Below are 18,650 nucleotides of genomic sequence, written 5' to 3' on the forward strand. Positions count from 1 at the left end.
AGAGGTACATCTACGGTTGCCACCGGCTCGTCTGGTGACTACTTGGTTGCTGCCCCTGGGCTTTGGAATGCTCTCCCTGTTGAAATAAGAGTCTCCCCATTTCTGGCAATTTCTAAAAAGGCATCGAAGACATATTTGTTCACCCAGGCTTTTAATTAGATTTATAGTTTTAATACTTTTAATTTTGGGTTTTAAATGATCGTAATGTTAATGATTTTAATATTTAAATGATTTCAATTGTAAACTGCCCAGAGATGCAGTTTTTGGGCGGTATAGAAATGTTAAATAACATAATAGCTTATGATCTGCTTTGGCATTCCCGACCTATTTATATAGTTGTAAAAACCAGCACCTCCATCATATTAGAGACATAGTAAGGCAAATTGAAAGTTTTTCAAGTAGCTAACTAGAAATTTTAGGAATGGAAAAATTTCCACCCCAGATTTCTGATTCCTAGATAGTGGAGAATTCTAAATTGTTGTGCTGGAAGGTAGCTTCTTGTCTGCTTAGGGATAAAGTATTGTCTGTCTTTTGGATATTGCTTTGTAATATGGAATAAATCTGTTTCAGAATACGTGTTTTCTCAGCTGAAGAACCACAGTCCCTTTGGAGGAGGAGGTCTGGTTCCAGTATAGTCAAAGCATTACAGCAGCTTCTTTGCACATTTTTGAATGGGTAAGTGCTTAGAGTGGGAATACATTATTGTTTTAAAAAGTGGTGCATAGGTTGATCAAATCCCAAGCAGATTGGTGAAGAGCTGCAAAATGTGTTCTGCAAATCAAATGAGCTCCAAAAGGGTACATAAGGCTTAATGCAAATAAGTAATGTGTATTGGGACAAAAAAAATAAATCCTGATGTATTATATAACCTGATGGGGTCTGAAGTGGCATTACCACCTAGGGAAGACTTTTTGGCAGGCTATGTGGAAGGAAAGCACATTAAAGTAATTTTGGTGTGCTATAGCAGAAAAAGGCAAACCTAATGTTTAAAATTATTTGGAAAAGGATTGAAAACAAAATGGCCAGCATTATGTCATCATAAATTATATGGTGCAGTTAGGTTTAGATTACTATGAACAATTATAAGACGAATAAGAGCATCTAGGCTCCAAGTTCCTTCTCTGGCATCTCCATGATAGGGCTGAGAGAGATTCCTGCCTGCAGCTTTGGAGAAGCTGCTACCAGTCTGTGTAGACAATACTGAGCGAGATGGACCTAAGGTCTGACTCAGTATATAGCAGCTTCCTATGTTCCTAATTCTGGTTGCTCAGTCTTTAAATAATTAAAGAGAGTCGAAAGGGTATGGAGGAAATGGAAACTTAACACATCAAAGAATTTAAACACAGTGCTATACCTTTTGGATTCTTTAGCTCAGAAAGAAGGCAACAAGGAGTTTCATAAAATTATGATAGGCACTTTTTCCACCTTTTGATAATTGTAGAATTTGTGGAGGCTGCTTTGCAGGAGGATGAGGACTGACTGGGCTATAGTTGTAGCCATTGTTACATAGAAGTGAGTAAAACTCATTGACATAGATACAGCTTAATTCCTACTTGAATAAGCTTAGTACTGCACTGTACAGGAAGTTCTACTTCTTGTGTTTTGTATAAAGTTGGTGAATTTATTAGTAAAAATTTTATGTTGAATTTCTCCTACAGGTTTGTAATGCTAAATGCCTCCTGTTTTTTCTCTTCCTTCTGTTTAAGCTGTGAAGTGGTCCTGATTAGCAGGCACCAGGGAAACATTGGTCCATGTGAAGCAGTGTGTTTGTTTTCAGAATGTGATTGTGTTCAAGTCAAAGGCTCCTTTATTGTTTTTTTTGCTGCTGTAACTTTTGAGCTAATTAAATCAGGAATAAAGTAAACTTTTCAAGATACAATCCTGAATCCAGTGTGAGTTGCTTTTCATTTTTTAACATTTTATTGGTTATTGTGACAGGAAGACAATTCTACCACAAGACAGCAAAATCCTTACCCTAGCCCTATAAAAAATGCTTTTCCTCCCATACTTGTCACTCTAGTGGTTCAGAAACTGGACTACACTTCTCTCTGTCCACAGGGAGTCAGGTGCTTGGAAGAAAAGCTTTGCTGGAAGTTGAACTAGGAGACTCCTTCCTGAAGCCTGTCTTCTCCTCTGCTGTGATGCAGGCTGGTCTGAGAAGCCAGCTTGAAGACAAGGCTAAATTGGTTCTATCAAGGAGATCTGTTCAAAAAGATTGAATGACACAGCAATCCAAAACATGTGGAGTAGTGTTACTTGCAAACTACTATACCTCTGGCTCTTTTCATTGTATAAAATGTCCACTTAATGGAAAAAAATGACTACATTAGGGGAAAGCAATGTGTATGAATAAGCCAAAGTCATAGCAGAAAGGTGTTTGCTTTGAAGGCTGTCTTCTGTTGTGGTTGTATTTTTCTCTGAATCCAATGTGAAGGGACAGGTTTGAGATCTGCTGAAATAAATAAATTGGAATAAGAGAATTAGCCATTGGACGGGACCTTGAAAATCCCTTAGTTCAACACCCTGCTCACTGCAGAAAACAGCTACGGCATGCCTGATAGATGGCTACCCAGTCTCTGTTTGAAAACTTCTAAAGGAGAGCCCATGATTGGATGTGGCTCTGCAGTTGAACAGCTGTCAAAGATAAGAAATTCCTCCTAATGTCTAGACTGAATCTGGTTCCTTGTAATTTCAATCCATTTGTGTTAGTCTCTTTCTCAGGAGCAATAGAGAACAAATCTACTCCTTCTATGTTACAACCCTTCAGATTATAGCTACTCTTAGTCTTCTCATAGAATTTGGTTTGCAGACCCCCTCACCATCTTCATTGTCCTCCTCTGAATCCTTTCTAGTTTATCAATGTCCTTCTTAAAATGGTGGGGGAGTGAAGTCAGAGTTGAACATGGTATTCAAAGTAAGATCTGACCAGTGCAGAATAGAGGAACAATTACTTCTCATGATCTGTTAATGTAGCCTAATCTTGCTTTAGCTTTTTAAGCAGCTGCATTACACTGCTGTTCAGCTTGTCCACTAAGACATATAGACCCTTTTCTCACATACTGTTGCCAAGCCAGGTTTCTAACATCCTGTATGTAGGTATTTCTTTCTTTTCTTTTTTTACTCAAATGCAGGACTTTGCATTTGTCTGTGTTTAGCTTCATCTTGTTAGTTTGTCTCAGTTCTTGAGCCTATCGAGATCAGAATCAAGATTCAATCTGTCTTCTAAAGTGTTAGCTCCCCACCCCCCAGCTTTGTGCCATCTGCATTTGATAAGCATCACTTATGATCCCCTCTCCAAGTCATTTATGGAAATGTTGGACAGGACAGAGCCTTGTGGTACTCTTTTCAATATCTCATTCCAGGTTGACATGGTCATCGTCAAGCACTCAGTACAGTTCAACCAGATGTGAATCCACACAACAGTAGAATCATCTAGCCAACACTTTTTTTTGTTTTGTCAAGAAGAATATAATGGGAGACTTTGTCAGATGCTTTGCTGAAATCAAGATATGCTATGCCTACAACATTCTCATAATTCTCACTCGATTTAGTCTTTTGCTCTGATCAGGGTGGTGTTCCATGGGTGGGGACTCCTGTCATCTCGCCATTGTCATGGATGGATCACCATCTGGTTAAGGTAGAAGTTACTGCTTGTGCCCACCTCTGTAGGGGTGAAGGATCTATTAGGTTGGTCCGCCCAAGGAGGTTATTGGATCCCATAGGATTCCAAGAAACCTTGGAAGGGTTTAGAGTTGGCTCTACCAGTGATTCTGTTGACACTCTGGTGCAAACATGGAATAATGAACTCACTGGAGCAGTAGACACAATCGCTCCGAAGCGTCTTCCCCAACCTGCTTTAAAGACAGCCCCTTGGTATTCGGATGAGTTACAGGAGCTGAAGCAGCAAGGTAGACAATGAGAGCACAAGTGGAGGATTAGATTGGATCGTTTTCAGTTTGTGGCTCCTGATGAAGTGGACAAACTGCTTCAATTAGTTTGGCAACCAAGATCTGGGAAGGCGCCTGGTGCTGATTTTGTCCCCATTGAATTTATGAAGTCTAATATGGCTTGGTTGGCCCAGTTTTAGCATCACTCTTCACATCTATCAATCAGACTGTGTGTATCCCTCATGACTAGGGCCTTTCTTATTCCTCAAGAAAGGCAATAAAACCAATCCAGCTAATTATAGACCAATTAGCCTCCTCTCCATAATTGTATGCTAGCTTTGTTGACTTCAAGGCAGCCTTCGATAATATCTCTCGTGATAGATTATGGGGGAAACTATCAAACTTGTCAATTGACCAAAGGTTGCTTCTGCTAATAAAAAATCTTTATAGAGGCTTTCACCTAAGAGTGTGCTGCAATCTGTAGGGAGACTTAACAAACCTCATAAGAGCGGGAAAGGGGGTCTGGCAGGGCTATATATTAGCCCCACTACTGTTTAACTTCTATATTAATGATATGGTGAACAGACTTACTATTTTGGAATTTCACCCACCGAAACTGAGCAGTAGACATCTACCTATTCTTTATGCAGATAATGTCATGCTTCTGTCACAATCTCTGGTGGGGATGAGAAAAATGCTGAGAGTTTTGGCTGACTATTGTCATGAAAAGTTGCTCTCCATCAATTACCAGAAGACTAAGGTTGTAATGTTTGCCAAGAAACCGATTATGCATAAATGGCAAATTAACAGGGTTGATGTAGCATAGACATTGCAATATAAATATTTGGGGATCATCTTCTAGGCGACAGGTAGCTGGAAAGAGCAAACTAAGGCCATCATAACAAACGCTCTGAGGCCTACTACTGCGATTTTGAGATTTTTCTTTTTGACAGATTTTTCTTTTTGATACATTTTTGCTTCCATTAAGGTCTTTCAAACTAAGGTAATCTCACAGCTTCTTTATGGCTCACAAATTTGCATATATTGTGACTTTTGTCCCCTTGAAAGAATCCAGTCCAAATTTCTCAGGGCTATTTTTTTCAACCCCCTGTTGTGTGTCAAATGTCAAGCTCCGATTGCAAGTTGGTTTGTTAAACATGGAGTCCTCTGCCTGGATTTATATTTTTCTCCCTTTTTGGCTTAGCTCCCTTAATCTTTAAGGATGAACACCCCTCTGATTGGACCCTCTTAATCACTGAAAAATTAAAAGTTTATGGACTGTCAATAGAGTTTCTACTCCCCCTGGGCTATGATAATGCCAGAGTGATGCTTAAGCAGCATGTTATCGATATGGGACACCAGATTTAGGTCAGGCATCAAGCTACAGGTGGTTTGGAGCAGTTAACCCCTTGTAAAAACCAGCCAGCTATCTGTATAATCTGACATATCCAACCCACAGAAGAGCCCTGACACTAGCCCGGATGGATGCGTTGCCCTCTGTGGTATTATAGGGTAGATTTTGGAGGGTTCCTTGTGGGAATGGTGATGTTGAAACAGTAGGTCATATGCTTTTGTATTGCTCATTTTATCGTGATCTGTTTCTTACATTTAATGCTCCTCTTGTTTTTAGATAGCCAAATAATTCTGAGTTTTATATAAACTTATTTCTTTCTGATATGTATACTGATGCCTCACATCTGGTGGCCAAATTCTGTACAGCTGCAATTAAGACCTGAATATGGTGTGTCGGAGATGGTTAATACAGGCTCTTAATTCGTTTTTTAAATTTTGTCTTATTCCATTTTATATTTTATTTCATGTAATAGTTCTAAATTGTATAGTGTGTGTGTTTATGCATGCACTGGTATCGACGTTCACTTTTGAGGACACTTGTATCTGGATTTGATCTGTGTGCTGATCTTTGATCATAAAACTAAATTGAATTGAATTGCTTTGGACTGTGCGCCCTACAACCTGTTCACTTGGCCCTTGCCCAATTTGGCTTATCTTCTCTGATAATTATATTATTAGAGAGGGTCTGGTAAATATAAACGCTTTTCTGAGGGAGGGCAGGATAATTAGACTACTTTTGAAGTGGTCCCCTGGATCCCTCAGAGTTAGCTAATTACAGACCTGTTTCAAACTTTCCATGTTTGGGCAAGGTGATTGAGCAGGTGTTAGCTTCTCAGCTCCAGGAAGTTTTGGATGATGCAGATTATCTTGACCCATTTCAAACTGGCTTTCGTGTGGGCTGTGGGGTTAAGACTGCCTTGGCCAGCCTTATGGATGATCTCCAATTGACTATTGACAGAGGGAGTATGAGTCTGCTGATCCTCTTGGATCTCTTCGCGGCTTTCGATACCATCAACCATGGGATTCCTCTGGACCGCCTGAGGGAGGTGGGATTGAGTGGCACTCTTTTTCAGTGGTTCTGCTTCTCTGGTAGATTCCAAATGGTGTCACTTGGAGACTGTTCCTCTGCGAAGCAAGAACTGAAGTATGGAGTTCCACAAGGCTCCATACTGTCTCCAGTGCTCTTTAACATCTACATGAAACGGCTGGGAGAGATCCTCAGGAGGGTTGGTGCTGGGCAAGGGGAGACAGTTGTCTGGGGGCCCACTGCTTTGCAGGGGCCCAGAGGCAAGTCACATGACTGACTCCCCCAGCCGCGCACCCGCCTTCAGTTGTATTCATCATCCAAAATTGATGTGAGTGTTAAAACCTGGAGCTACCAGAACAGCATGTCTTTCTCTAGTACCATTAAGTGACTTGCATCGTTGACAATTTACAAAACTTTTTAAAAAATAACTTAGGATGATCTATTGTGGCACATAGGAGATTTTATTTATTTATTTATTTATTTCACACACTCTCTCTCTCTATGCTTTTTGTTACCACTATTCAGCCTAATTTAAGATTTCTTTACTTCATGAGCTGAGCTTCGGGGGGGGGCATTTTAAAATCTTGTTTCTGGGCCCACTCCAACCTTGCTCTGTGCTGGGTGTTCTCAATATGCTGATGACACCCGGATTTACTTCTGTGTTTACCTCAACATGAAATGGCATATCTTCTCTGAATGCCTGCTTGGAGGTGGTAATGGGCTGGATGAGGGATAAGAAACTTAAGTTGAATCCAAATAAGACAGAAGTACCGACTGTGGGGGCTGGGACCTGAGAGATACTTTAGATCTGCCTGTTATGGATGGGGCTACACTCCCCTTGAAAGATCACATAGGTAGTTTGGGAGTGCTCCTGGACCCAAAGCTCTGCCTGGTTTCTCAGACTGAGGCAGTGTCCAGGAGCACTTTTTATCAGCTTCGGCTGATACACGATCTACGTCCACTTCTAGAGGTGAATGACCTTAAAACAGTGCTACATAGTTATTTATTCTTTCTTTCAATTTTTATACCGTCCTTCCAAAATTGATCAGGGCGGTTTACAATTAAGTGGTTTACATATGCTGGTGACCTCCAGACTTTACTACTGTAATGCACTCTACGTGGGGCTGCCTTTGTACGTAGTCCTCAAACTACAATTGGTACAGAATGCGGCAGCCAGACTGGTCTCTGGGACAACACAAAGGAACCATATAACACCGGGTTTGAAAGAACTGCATTGGCCGCCGATATGTTTCTTGAGGAAATACAAAGTGCTGGTTATTACCTATAAAGTCCTTAACAGCTTGGGACCAGGCTATTTAAGAGAGCACCTTCTTTGTCATGAATCCTCCCCCCTTTTATGATCTCCTGGAGAGGTCCGGTTATGGTTGCCACTAGCTTATCTGGTGGCAACCCAGGACTGACCTTCCTCTGTGGCTGCCTGAGGGCTTTGGAATATGCTCCCTGCTGAAATAAGAGCATCTCCTTCTCTGTTTGTTTTCAGGAAGACCCTCAAGACTTCCTGTTTTCGCAAGCTTTTTGTTAGAATTTTAATAATTTTAATAATTTGTTTTATATTTGTTGTTGTCTTTTATGTATTTTAACCTGTGGTTTTAATGTTGGGATTTGTGAACTGCCTAGAGATTTATATATCAGGTAGTATAAAAATATGATAAATAATAAAATAATATATTTAAATAAGAAACTACCAAAAAGGAGTTATGCTTGTGTGGCATGTCTTGTTTTTGACAAATCCATGGTGCTGATGTACTAGATTTTTTTTTAATTGTTCACAGAGTGCTGCTTAATCTGTTCATCAAGTTGACAGTTGTGTAGCTTCTGGACTCACCCTTCACACCTTTTTGAAGATGGGACACTTGCTTGTCTCCAGTCATCCAGCACTTTACCCATTCTCCATGATATCTCAGAGATTAGGCTGTGTCTCTGAGATCACTTCTGCAAGTTCTTTCAGTATATTGGGATGTAATTTATTTAGACCTGGAGACAAACTCAATTAACTGATGGTCTCAAGATAAAATGCAGTGCTCTAGAAGGTCTGTGTTTGGAGAGTCTGAGGATTAAGTGTGTTGGAGCCAATTTATTAGATAGACATAGCTGTTATTGCTTCTGTTGATTTTGCGGTGTCTGGCAATGCATAAGTCCACTACATATCTGCAGAATAATATAATTTATCATTGAGCCAACTTCTTGAGACTTCCAGATTCAGCCCATTCCTCCAGATTTGCTTTAAAGTATGCATCCCATAAAGTTAGATATGTGTGTGAATAGGGATCAAAAACAGCTGAATTGCAATAAAAATAACCATCTTTCCTGAATGTTGAGCCTAATAAGCCATCTGCAATGTGAAAGTAGTATTGCTAATTCCAGGTTTACTGATTCAAGAAAACAAATTGTCCCAACTCAGTGCCTAACACTTAATAATGATAAGCTCTTAAACTGAACAAATTAAATCCATCTAGAGGATATTGCATTTTTAATATTTCTAGACTTGACACTAGGTGCTATAAACATTTAGTAAAGATGGTGTCTCTTCTTAAAGTGTGTTTGTAGGTTTGGAACTGGTAGTCTCCTTAAGATGCAAGTCTAGGAGCAGTTCTCATTTTGGATGTATTTACCATGAACTTGCTGTTAAAAACATCAATCTATCAACCTAGATTAAGTCTTACTGTCTATCTCTAGGTTCTACATGCTTGACATTCTCAAACAACTTGAAAAGCTAACCTCTGTAGAAGTTTTGCTTATTCTCCCTCAGCAAAGTTTGTTCTGTATGTTTAATAACTCCACCTTTTAATTTTGTGTTCATCCAGTTAATCTGGGACAAATGCTAGGCTAAACGGTTTGTAACTTTCTGAATCGCTCTAAAAAGTGTTTTCTGTTAGCTACTTTTCAATCCTCCTGGTAAGGAGGTGAGTTTTAGTGACTTAACTGCATATTTTTGTTAGGTCAACAATTTTACATTTGAGCTCTTTAGGAACTGTGATGTGTGCTGTCTTTAACTGGTTATCTTTTTTTTGTCAGTTGGCCCTAAAATTTCACTTGTCACATCTATTTGACATTGTTCTTCAAATGCTGTCCCTGTACAGTGTCGATCCGATACTGATATCTGTGCAACATCTTTAGCAATGAAGCAAAGAATTCATGCAGTTTCTCTGCAATCTTGCTGTCTTCCTTGTAGTAGTTCTTTAGTTTGTCTATAGTTTATCCATCTCTCTAGCTGACTTCCTGCTTCTGATGTATTTTAAGGAAAATTTTAGCTTTTTAGCAGTATGCCTCACAGGCTCCTGATTTGCCTTATTGCTGTTTGCCTTAGGTCAGAGTCTGTGATTTTTTTTTTGTTTTCCTTATTTAGACAATGCTTTTTCTCTTTAAAGCAACATTCTGGCCTCTTTATGTGAATGGAAAGTGAAACCTTCCACTTAAAATCTTGAATTTTGATAGCACTGTAGTTGCACTTCTGGAATAGTTGGCAAACACCTATGTCTTGCACCAGATCCTGAACACCGTTCAGGGTTAAGTCAGTGGCCATCTCCCCACTAGCGAGTTCCATGATTTCCAAGACAGTCATTTACTGTATCTAGAAGTTTTGTGTCAAGGTTTGAACATGTTGCCCATTACTACAACACTTCCCCATTTTGGGCTGCCTCCCTAGGGTCTGTTCCTCCTCCCAATCTGAAGACCTCTTCTCAGTTTTGGTCAGGAAGGCGATAGCATGTTCTTGGTTTAAAATGTCTAGGTCTTTTATTTCCACCCACAATAATTCTGTGAGGAAGATTGTTCCTCACATTCTCTAGCTTATTAGACACTGTCCATATCAAGCACTATCAACTACCATATGGCCTTTCCTGTGAACTCTTTTAGATATCATATCTGGGGATAACGAGTTGTATCTTCTAACAATATTTCTGATTATGTCTACTATCTTTAAGTAGTGTTAGCACCAAGCATTGAAGCTCCACAATCTTAATCTGGAGGCTTCTAGTATTAGCATATCGGAAAAACATCAGTGTGTTTGTCTTGAAAATGTCGATTTGTATGTGTGCAATTTCTACAGTTCTTTCTTACCTTTAAATGACTGTCATTTCTGTATGTGAGGAGGAACCCTATTTCAAATGCTTTGACCAAACTGTTGATGGGAGTTTGGTATCAATACATGAATAAGATCGCCCTATGTAACAGAATATTTTCTGGCTTTAATGAACAGAGATGGGCCTCCCATTTTAGCTCTTCAATGCTGCTGAACATGCTTACAGGGCTACAAGCAGGTTGGAAGCCTAGCCTTGACCTACTGGCCTCACTTTTCAAGATGACTGCAGCGTTGGTCTCTTCAGACGAACACCGCAGTCAGCATAAGATCAAGATCAGGAGGATGAGTGATGGGCCGGGGCAGGACTTTCGACCCACTTGTAGCCCTGTAAGCATGTTCAGCAGCATTCTGCAGAATGCTTGAATAGGGCTATTGACTCTGGTAACTTCTGAATGTAACTGATCAAATGCAATGCAGCTTTAACTTATTTTGAAAACACACGAATAAACTGACTAGAAAAGATAAATAGAAATGTGCTAGTTCTGAAAATACTTTACTTTAAACATCTAGGAAGTTGTATTATACTTAAACTGTTTTCTTCTTTTGTAACAGTTTTTCTGGAGGGTCCACAAGGTGTCTGAAAGCTGGCGCTGGCTGAACACTCGTCTGGGTTACTGGGGCCTACCACAATGGCAACTGGTCTAGCCAATGTAGGAAACTCTTTTGGAGGTCCGTCTAATTCTCTGGTTTCTAAATCTAAATTCCAGAGTACTTCTGTAGAAGATGACGACGATGTTGTGTTTGTTGAACCTGTACAACCCCCACAGATCTCTGCACCATTGCTTACAGATAATAGAAATGTTGCTTTTAGTTCACCAAGTAATGAAGAGCGTCATGGAAATGACCCCAAAGTAGCAGCTCCATCAAAAGACTTGAGCTCTCAAAAGGGAAGTATAACTGAGACTATTATTATTGATGATGAAGAAGATATGGAAACAAATCAGGGGCAAGAGAGAAATGATTCCAGTTTCAGTGAACAAAGATTTCCGGAGTCTAAAAACAGAGCCAATGAGATTGACTACACAACACCCAGTTTTTCAAGAAGTAAGGTAAATGCAGGAATATGTAATAGTGGTATAACCACAGAACCAGACTCTGACATTCAAATTGCTAATGTTACTACATTAGAAAGAGGTATGAGCTCTGTGAATGTTGGCCGTTTAGAAAATACTGAAGGGCGTGACATGAACTTAATGATTACACATGTAACATCACTACAGAATACCAGCTTGGGAGATGTTTCTAACGGACTGCAGTCAAGTAATTTTGGTGTTAATATACAAACATACACCCCATCTTTAACTTCACAGACCAAGACTGGTGTAGGACCTTTCAATCCTGGTAGAATGAACGTAGCTGGAGATGTCTTTCAGAATGGAGAATCTGCAACTCATCATAATCCTGGTAGGTTATACTTTAAGTATTTTGCTCCAAATAGTGGCATTATTTTTACTTCAGGCATATGTGAGGTTTTTTGTTTTAAAGATACCATAATCCGGAACAAAATGACATGATTTAAATTTAAGGCAAGGTAAATTACTCTACCAAAAACAGATTAAGTCAGGTTTCAATATTGTAATTACAAGTGTGCATACTGATTGGTTGCTATAACAATTAAAACACATGTGTTTGCAACTAAACAGAGCCTTTTTATACTACCTAGAAATGTAATCCAAATCTTTGATTATGCAGCTTGCATGCATTTTACAGTACACAAGTATCTAGTTAGAAATGGAGTATGGGGGATTCACAATTTTGAAACTAATTGATTTGTTTGGTGCTTGGCAGATATTCAGGGAGGGACATTAAGCAAAATAACGCAATTGAAGACTAAGGCTGCAAGTATATGTGCTCTCTGGAGCAGGACCTATTGAACTCAGTGAAGCTTGCTTATGGGTAAATGTGTACAGAACTGAGCTGCAGTGACCTAAACCTTCTGAAAAAGGGGTTCTCTAGTTGGTAATTAGGGGGCAGAACAATGTTAATGGTATCCAAAATATACTAAATCTTCTTCTAATAGCCATGCACATTCAGTGCATGAGAATTTAAACTGTAAGAGATGATTTGTTCACTGCATACCTGACTCTTGTGGATGGTGAAGAGATGGGAAGGCCTGAAAACAAAGTCAGCACATGATTCCGCCATTAGGTCCTTGCCCAGTTGCTCTGACACTATTGCATAGTTTCAGAGAGACTTGCTGTTGAAAGTCAGTGCTGTGCCTGCTTTTATTAGGAAGCTCTGCCTAGTGGTATGTGCCACTTAAGGAAGAAGATGAAATATTTTTCAAGGCCTTATCAGTTAGTACATGTAGCTACATCATGCTTTGGTCTTCTGGATGCTGAGGTATTTCATTTCTGTGTATTTCTGTGAATGAAATACTCTGAAAGAGGTGGGCTTTAGGTTTACATAGAAGTATATGTGGATAAGATATATGTCATTGCATGTACACAAAATGGAAAACTTGCTGTTTTTAATCCCTTTTTATGCTACTTGTTAAACATTTTTAAAGTGTTACATTGAAACTTTAGAGCAGGGCTGCTCAACCGGCCCTCCTGCAGATGTTGGCCTACAACTCCCATAATCCCTGGCTATGGGCCACTGGGGCTGGAGATTATGGGAGTTGTAGTCCAAAAACAGCGGGGGGGGGGGCAAAGTTCAGCAGCCCTGCTCTAGAACATCTACATTAAATCATGTAGATAGGTTAAAATATACCTTGGGAATTGTTTTATGATTAAAGTAATGGTAATATGATGTTTTGCATCTTGGGAGTGTAACTAGCATTCTAGAAGGAAGAAAATATAATTATATTTCTGCCATCTGAATAAAGTTAAGGATTGTATTTTAAATGTCACATAACAAGAATTTTAATACAAGAAAACTTAGTGCAGAGGGTAAATTTTCCAGAATGTAATCAGTGGCAGAAAAAGGTGCCCAAACTATTTTTGTTAGGAAGGAAAAGAGGAACCTGAAAATGGGAAACATCATTTTTGCAAGTTTACAGTTTTGGGACTAAGTTTAGGCTCAGTTGATATGGATAAGGAAAAGGTAAAATGTGACTAGTGAACAACTAAGCAAATGGTTTGAATAAGTGAGAGATGGCTCCATGGAACTTAAGGGGAGAAAATGTGAACTTGGCTCCCAGAAGAAAGGGAAGACAATTTGAAAATAATAATGTAGAAGAATGCAAGCAGAGTTATGTATACTATGCACCAAAAGAAATTACAAATCCTGTGCCTACAGAAGCCCTGAATTATGCATGTGAAACAAATTTATGTAGTAGTGTATAGGAATAAATTTATTGAGATAGGGCAAGGAGTTAGACAGTGTGCTAAAAGCCTGTCCTTCAAACCACTAGCAGTCTTTCTCATCCCTGTTCTGGTTTCTGAGGTTTGACTAGTCAAACTGTGCTTGCCTTGACACCAGAGGATTCAAAACTAATGAAAGTCAGGTTTCTCAAGATGCTGTATTTTTGCACCTGACAGTCTGACAGGTGAGGCAAATTCAACTCTGGTCAAGAGGGGGTGAACTGGAAGTGTATTCGTACTTATTTCAGATTCCTAGCATGTAAGCTTGAGTGGACATGAAGGCCAACTTTAGGCTGCAGTCCTAGACACACTTATGAGTAAACTGCACTGAAGACAGTGGGACTGACTTATCAGTAAATGTGTATAGGAACGCTCTGTTGCTTTCATACTAAATACAGAATAGGGATTCCAACAACATAATTTAGAGAGTGTGTGTGTGTGGGGGGGAGTTGTTGGGAGTCTGACTTCAAATCACCCAGTGATATATCAGTATATCCCAATCTGTCTTCTGCCCACTCCTGGTCTACAGTCTATACAAGGTCTTTCTTAAGAGTTCCAGTCTTCAATGGGACCAATTTAGGACCTATTTGCATTTTACATATATAAGAGAATTTGCATGTTAGGGGGGAAAGTTGAGACTAGAATCTCTTACTAACTTTCTGTAAGGCCTGTGTTGTTTTTTAACCCAGAGCATGATAGAGCTCTGTAATAGAAACGGAGAGGGGCCATCTGTCTGAATTGTGGCTAGAGCAGAATGTGCTTTGGTGTTTGGCAAGGGAGAGGGAAAGGAAAGCTCTGGTAGAGGAGGGTATTCCAAAAGTTCTCTTGAACGATTTCAAGAATATCTGTGGTCTACCACAATAAGTATCTATCTAGCGAAGCCTCTCATCACTAAAATCAACAGGAAAGAGATTCAAATTGTGCAGTTGGGGGTCCTGTCTCACTAACATCTATTTCAGCAATCACTTTGTTTATAAACTACCGAAGAGTATGCTGAAGTGAAGCAGGAAGCTTGCAGCCCTCATTCAGTGTCTTAATAAGCTTTTAACCTTGTAGAACGTAGATTTTCTTTCATTAAGGAGTACTACGAAAGATGTGCAAACTTTGTTTTGATTTTGCAGGTTAATGCTGGGGAAGGGAGATTGTTTTAACATAACCTAATTTTAAGTGTTGACATGCCTCATTGCTTCTGTAAATACTGATTTATATGGAACAGTGCATATATGAGTAAGTTCCAGTTCTCTGAGGAAGTGATTTACTCTATTCTTAATGATATTTTTAGTTCTTCAAATATAACATGATACTGCAATAGTCAGTTATCAATTGATCATTAACTCACCAATTTGTAAATAGCAAGTGACAGAAATATTGAAAGTAACATAAGCTTAAATACTATTCTTTTTTATCTCATAAAAGTTAATATAAAGTTAATGTTACAGCATCTGTAAACACAATTCAGTATACTGTGCAATGCAGTACAGTCTGTGCTGTCATGTTCAGTTTTCGATGTGGTCTTTGTGCTTTACCCGAATGGGCTTTGCGCCTGCGCAGAGACCACATCGGAGTTTCCAAGCTAGAGTTCTAACTTTTGGTGGTAACCCCGCCCCCTCGGTATATAGGTGGCTGCGCGAGCTTCCCTCTCCAGTCTTTCCTCGTCCGTGATTGAAGACACATTGCTGAGCATTCCTTGCTAGAATCACGCGGTTAAGTATTACCCTCACCGGTTTTACCCTCGATTTGTTTTCAGTATTCCCCTCAGTTAGCGTGCGTACGTACGTAATATTTATTTGGTCCTTGACCAGCAGTATTACAAATACAGACATAAAAAAACATAAGCTAAGCATTAGCACGTATTTTACAAAGAATATAACAGTATTTAGCCACAGTTCTAATTTTATCTTAATCACATAGAGAAAATAAAAACCTCAATAAAACATCATCTGCTCTTCCATTAAAATTTATCAGAAGGGGAGAAAGTAGCTTTCCTCTGGCTTCATCATAGAAGCTACAGTGTAAAAAGGCATGTGCTATTGTTTCAACACAGCCCTTATCACAAGGACATACACGATTCAGTTAGCGTTTTTATTTATCCCCAGTACCCCTCCCCCCACCTTCCTCAAAATTTTTTGAGTTTACCGGTCTGTCGCGGCCTTCGGGCCCGGTGTGTTATGGTCTCTTGGATCCTTTCCGGACTATGGCCAAGACAACAAACTTTAAGCAGTGTGATCGCTGCAGATCGAAAATCCCCTCGACTGATGGCCACAAACTTTGCCTTTTTTGCCTCGGCGAGGCCCATAAAGTTGGCTCCTGCCCGCACTGCACGGCCTTTACCAAGCAGGCACACAAAAATTGGGCCTCTCGACTTTGTTCTTGGTTGTGGGAACAGGCCTTCAAGTGTTCGGGTTCGAACAAACCACCGACCATGCAGGTCCCTTTAAGCGCTTCTCCGTTGGCCCGGGGCTTACAGCCCGTTTCCTCCCCTACGGGGATCTCAGTTACCACTCCAGAGGCCAACGTACCGATCGATCCCGTGGCTCGGGCTTCAACCTCGGTACTGAAAAGTTCCGTGGCAGTGTCGATTTCGACAGCAGCGCTCATCGAACCGCGCTTGGTTCAATCTAAGAAAAAGAAAAAGAAGGCCCATCACACTACCATGGAGCCTCCCAAGAAAAAACATAAACCAACGCACGACACAGTGCACCGATCCCGTACGCTCCAGACAGAGACCATTCTTGACGCGGAGGTGGTCTATGCTTCTAGCCCTCACGACCCTGGTTATGAATCCGAAGGTGATTCCGGGCCGGAGAAACTTCCTCCAGAGCAACCCTGTCGATGGTCCAGTCGCGAACTCAAGGCTGCCCTCGACCGCTATGCCTGCCAGGTCGAGGAGGAGGCTGACTACTTTTATGCCCACCAAGAGGTTCGCCAGCATGCTCAGACCTTGGCTGCCACAGAACCGCCTCTTCAGCGATCCACCTCTCCTTGACCGTCTACCTCAGTAACGGCCTCGATACCGAACTCGTGTTCAGAGGCAACAGTTTTCCCTCCTCCTCCACCTCAAACCACGTCTCTGCTTCCGCCACAGGTCCCGCCAAGAAGCTTCCCCGTGCAGGCGGCCACGGCCACAATCACCCCAGACTCCAGGCTACCTCAGGGGATGAAGCTGTTCTGGGAAGAGCAGAAGGTTTCAAGTTCCCTCCCTGGCTTCTCCAAGATAGGGCTGAGAGAGTTTCCCGCCTGCAACCTTGGAGAAGCCGCTGCCAGTCTGTGAAGACAATACTGAGCTAGATAGACCAATGGTCTGACTCAGTATATGGAAGTTTCCTATGTTCCTACCTCCTACTCGGCTTCGTATCTGACCCGTCCATCCCCCCATCTCAAGCGACTCCTCGGATTCGTCCTTGGATGACGAAGGACCAGAATCCTCGGTTTCGGACAGGATATTGTTGGGCTCTTCGCCTCCAACCCTTATTTTGGATCCTAGACCCAGATCCCCATCGGAAGATTTCAGGATATATACTGACTTCGTCTCCCGTATGGCGACCTCCCTGGGTATGCAACTTTCCCAAGGAGATAAATCCGAACTGGACCCCCTTTTTCAACTAATTGAAGAAGATGCCCGCCCTTCGGTATCACTCCCCTTGAACCCATCCATCCTGAAACTCGCTAAGGCCTCTTGGTTGAAGCCTTCCTCCCTGCCCCAAACGTCAAAAAAACTTGATTTCTTTTATAAGGTGCATGCTACCGCTGATCAGGACGACTCCTTCCTGAAACAACACCCTTCCACTGACTTCATTGTTGTAGAGTCGTCACTCTCTAAGTTCCGTGGCTTTACCTCTTCAACGCCACCTGACAAGGCGGGAAAGAAACTCGACACGTTTGGCAGCCGTTTGTATTCCATTTCCTCTTTATTGACCAGAATTACAAATTATTAGGCCTGTTATGCCAGATACCAGTCCTTTCTGTGGGACCACGTTGCTCCATTCTTGGACCATTTACCTGAGCAGCGGCTGGGCCCTGCTAAAGTCTTCCTGCATGAAGCCATGCAAGTCTCCAAACAGGAGCTCCATGCTATCTGCCACTTGACTGAAGGCGCTGCTAAGGTGATGGCCACCTCCGTCGCTCTCCGCCAGCACGCCTGGCTCAGGTCCTCTGGCCTTACGCCTGACACCAGATCCAGAGTGGAAGACCTTCCCTTTGATGGTTCATCCATGTTTGGAGAGAAAACGGATGATATACACCAGAAAGTACAGAAACTGAGTAACATGGCCTGTTCCATGGGGTTTCAACAATCTTCCTCTCGGTCTTACAAGCCTCAGAAATGGCAGCAGACACGGCCTCCAAGCACCATTACTACCAAACACAGGACAGGTCCTTTTGCTCCACCAGGTACCAGCCATATAGAAAGCGCTCCAACTTCACCGGCCCCAAGCAGCAGCAACGTTCCAAGGGCCCACAGCCCCCATCTGAGAGACAATGACTCACACACCCCTCCCCGGTGGGGCACCACCTCTCCCCCTCTGTCTCCACCTGGGAGAACATTACTTCCGACTCCTGGGCCCTCACCATTGTGAGGGTTGGCTATGTCATAGAGTTTGCAGCTATCCCTCCATACAACCTCCCACTTTCCACGCCGGCTATCCCGGCTCTCCTTGCAGAAGTCTACTTACAAAAGTACTCTCTACTTACAAAATCGGCAATAGAACTGGTTCACAACCCCCAATCCCCGGAGTTTCATTCCCGATACTTCACAGTGCCCAAACCGGACGGCTCCCTTCGGCCTATCCTAGATCTCTGGGAGTTGAACTCTTATGTCACCTACCGGAGGTTTCACATGGTCACCATTCACACCATCATCTCCCTTCTACACCGGAACCAATGGTTCGTTTCAATAGACCTCAGAGATGCCTACTACCATATCACCATCAGAGATGCCTACTACCATATCACCTCAACACCGCCGCTTCCAGATAACT

General features: G+C 41.5%; 1 protein-coding gene across 10 annotated transcripts in view; it reads left to right on the top strand.

Moving 5' to 3' along the window:
* ZMYM2 (zinc finger MYM-type containing 2) overlaps positions 1-18,650 on the top strand; it is a 150,788-nt gene that overhangs the window by 47,230 nt on the left and 84,908 nt on the right. For 7 of the 10 annotated variants that reach the window (XM_053307147.1, XM_053307146.1, XM_053307154.1 and 4 more), the window contains exons 2-3: positions 571-675; positions 10,922-11,773. In XM_053307147.1, the coding sequence (XP_053163122.1) occupies positions 10,999-11,773 (775 nt within the window). In that variant the 5' untranslated portion in view covers positions 571-675; positions 10,922-10,998. The remainder of the gene's footprint in view (positions 1-570; positions 676-10,921; positions 11,774-18,650) is intronic. The other 3 variants (XM_053307149.1, XM_053307150.1, XM_053307151.1) reach the window with 2 other exon arrangements.

The sequence above is a fragment of the Hemicordylus capensis genome, chromosome 3 (assembly GCF_027244095.1).
Source record: "Hemicordylus capensis ecotype Gifberg chromosome 3, rHemCap1.1.pri, whole genome shotgun sequence".
In the NCBI taxonomy this organism is placed as follows: domain Eukaryota; kingdom Metazoa; phylum Chordata; class Lepidosauria; order Squamata; family Cordylidae; genus Hemicordylus; species Hemicordylus capensis.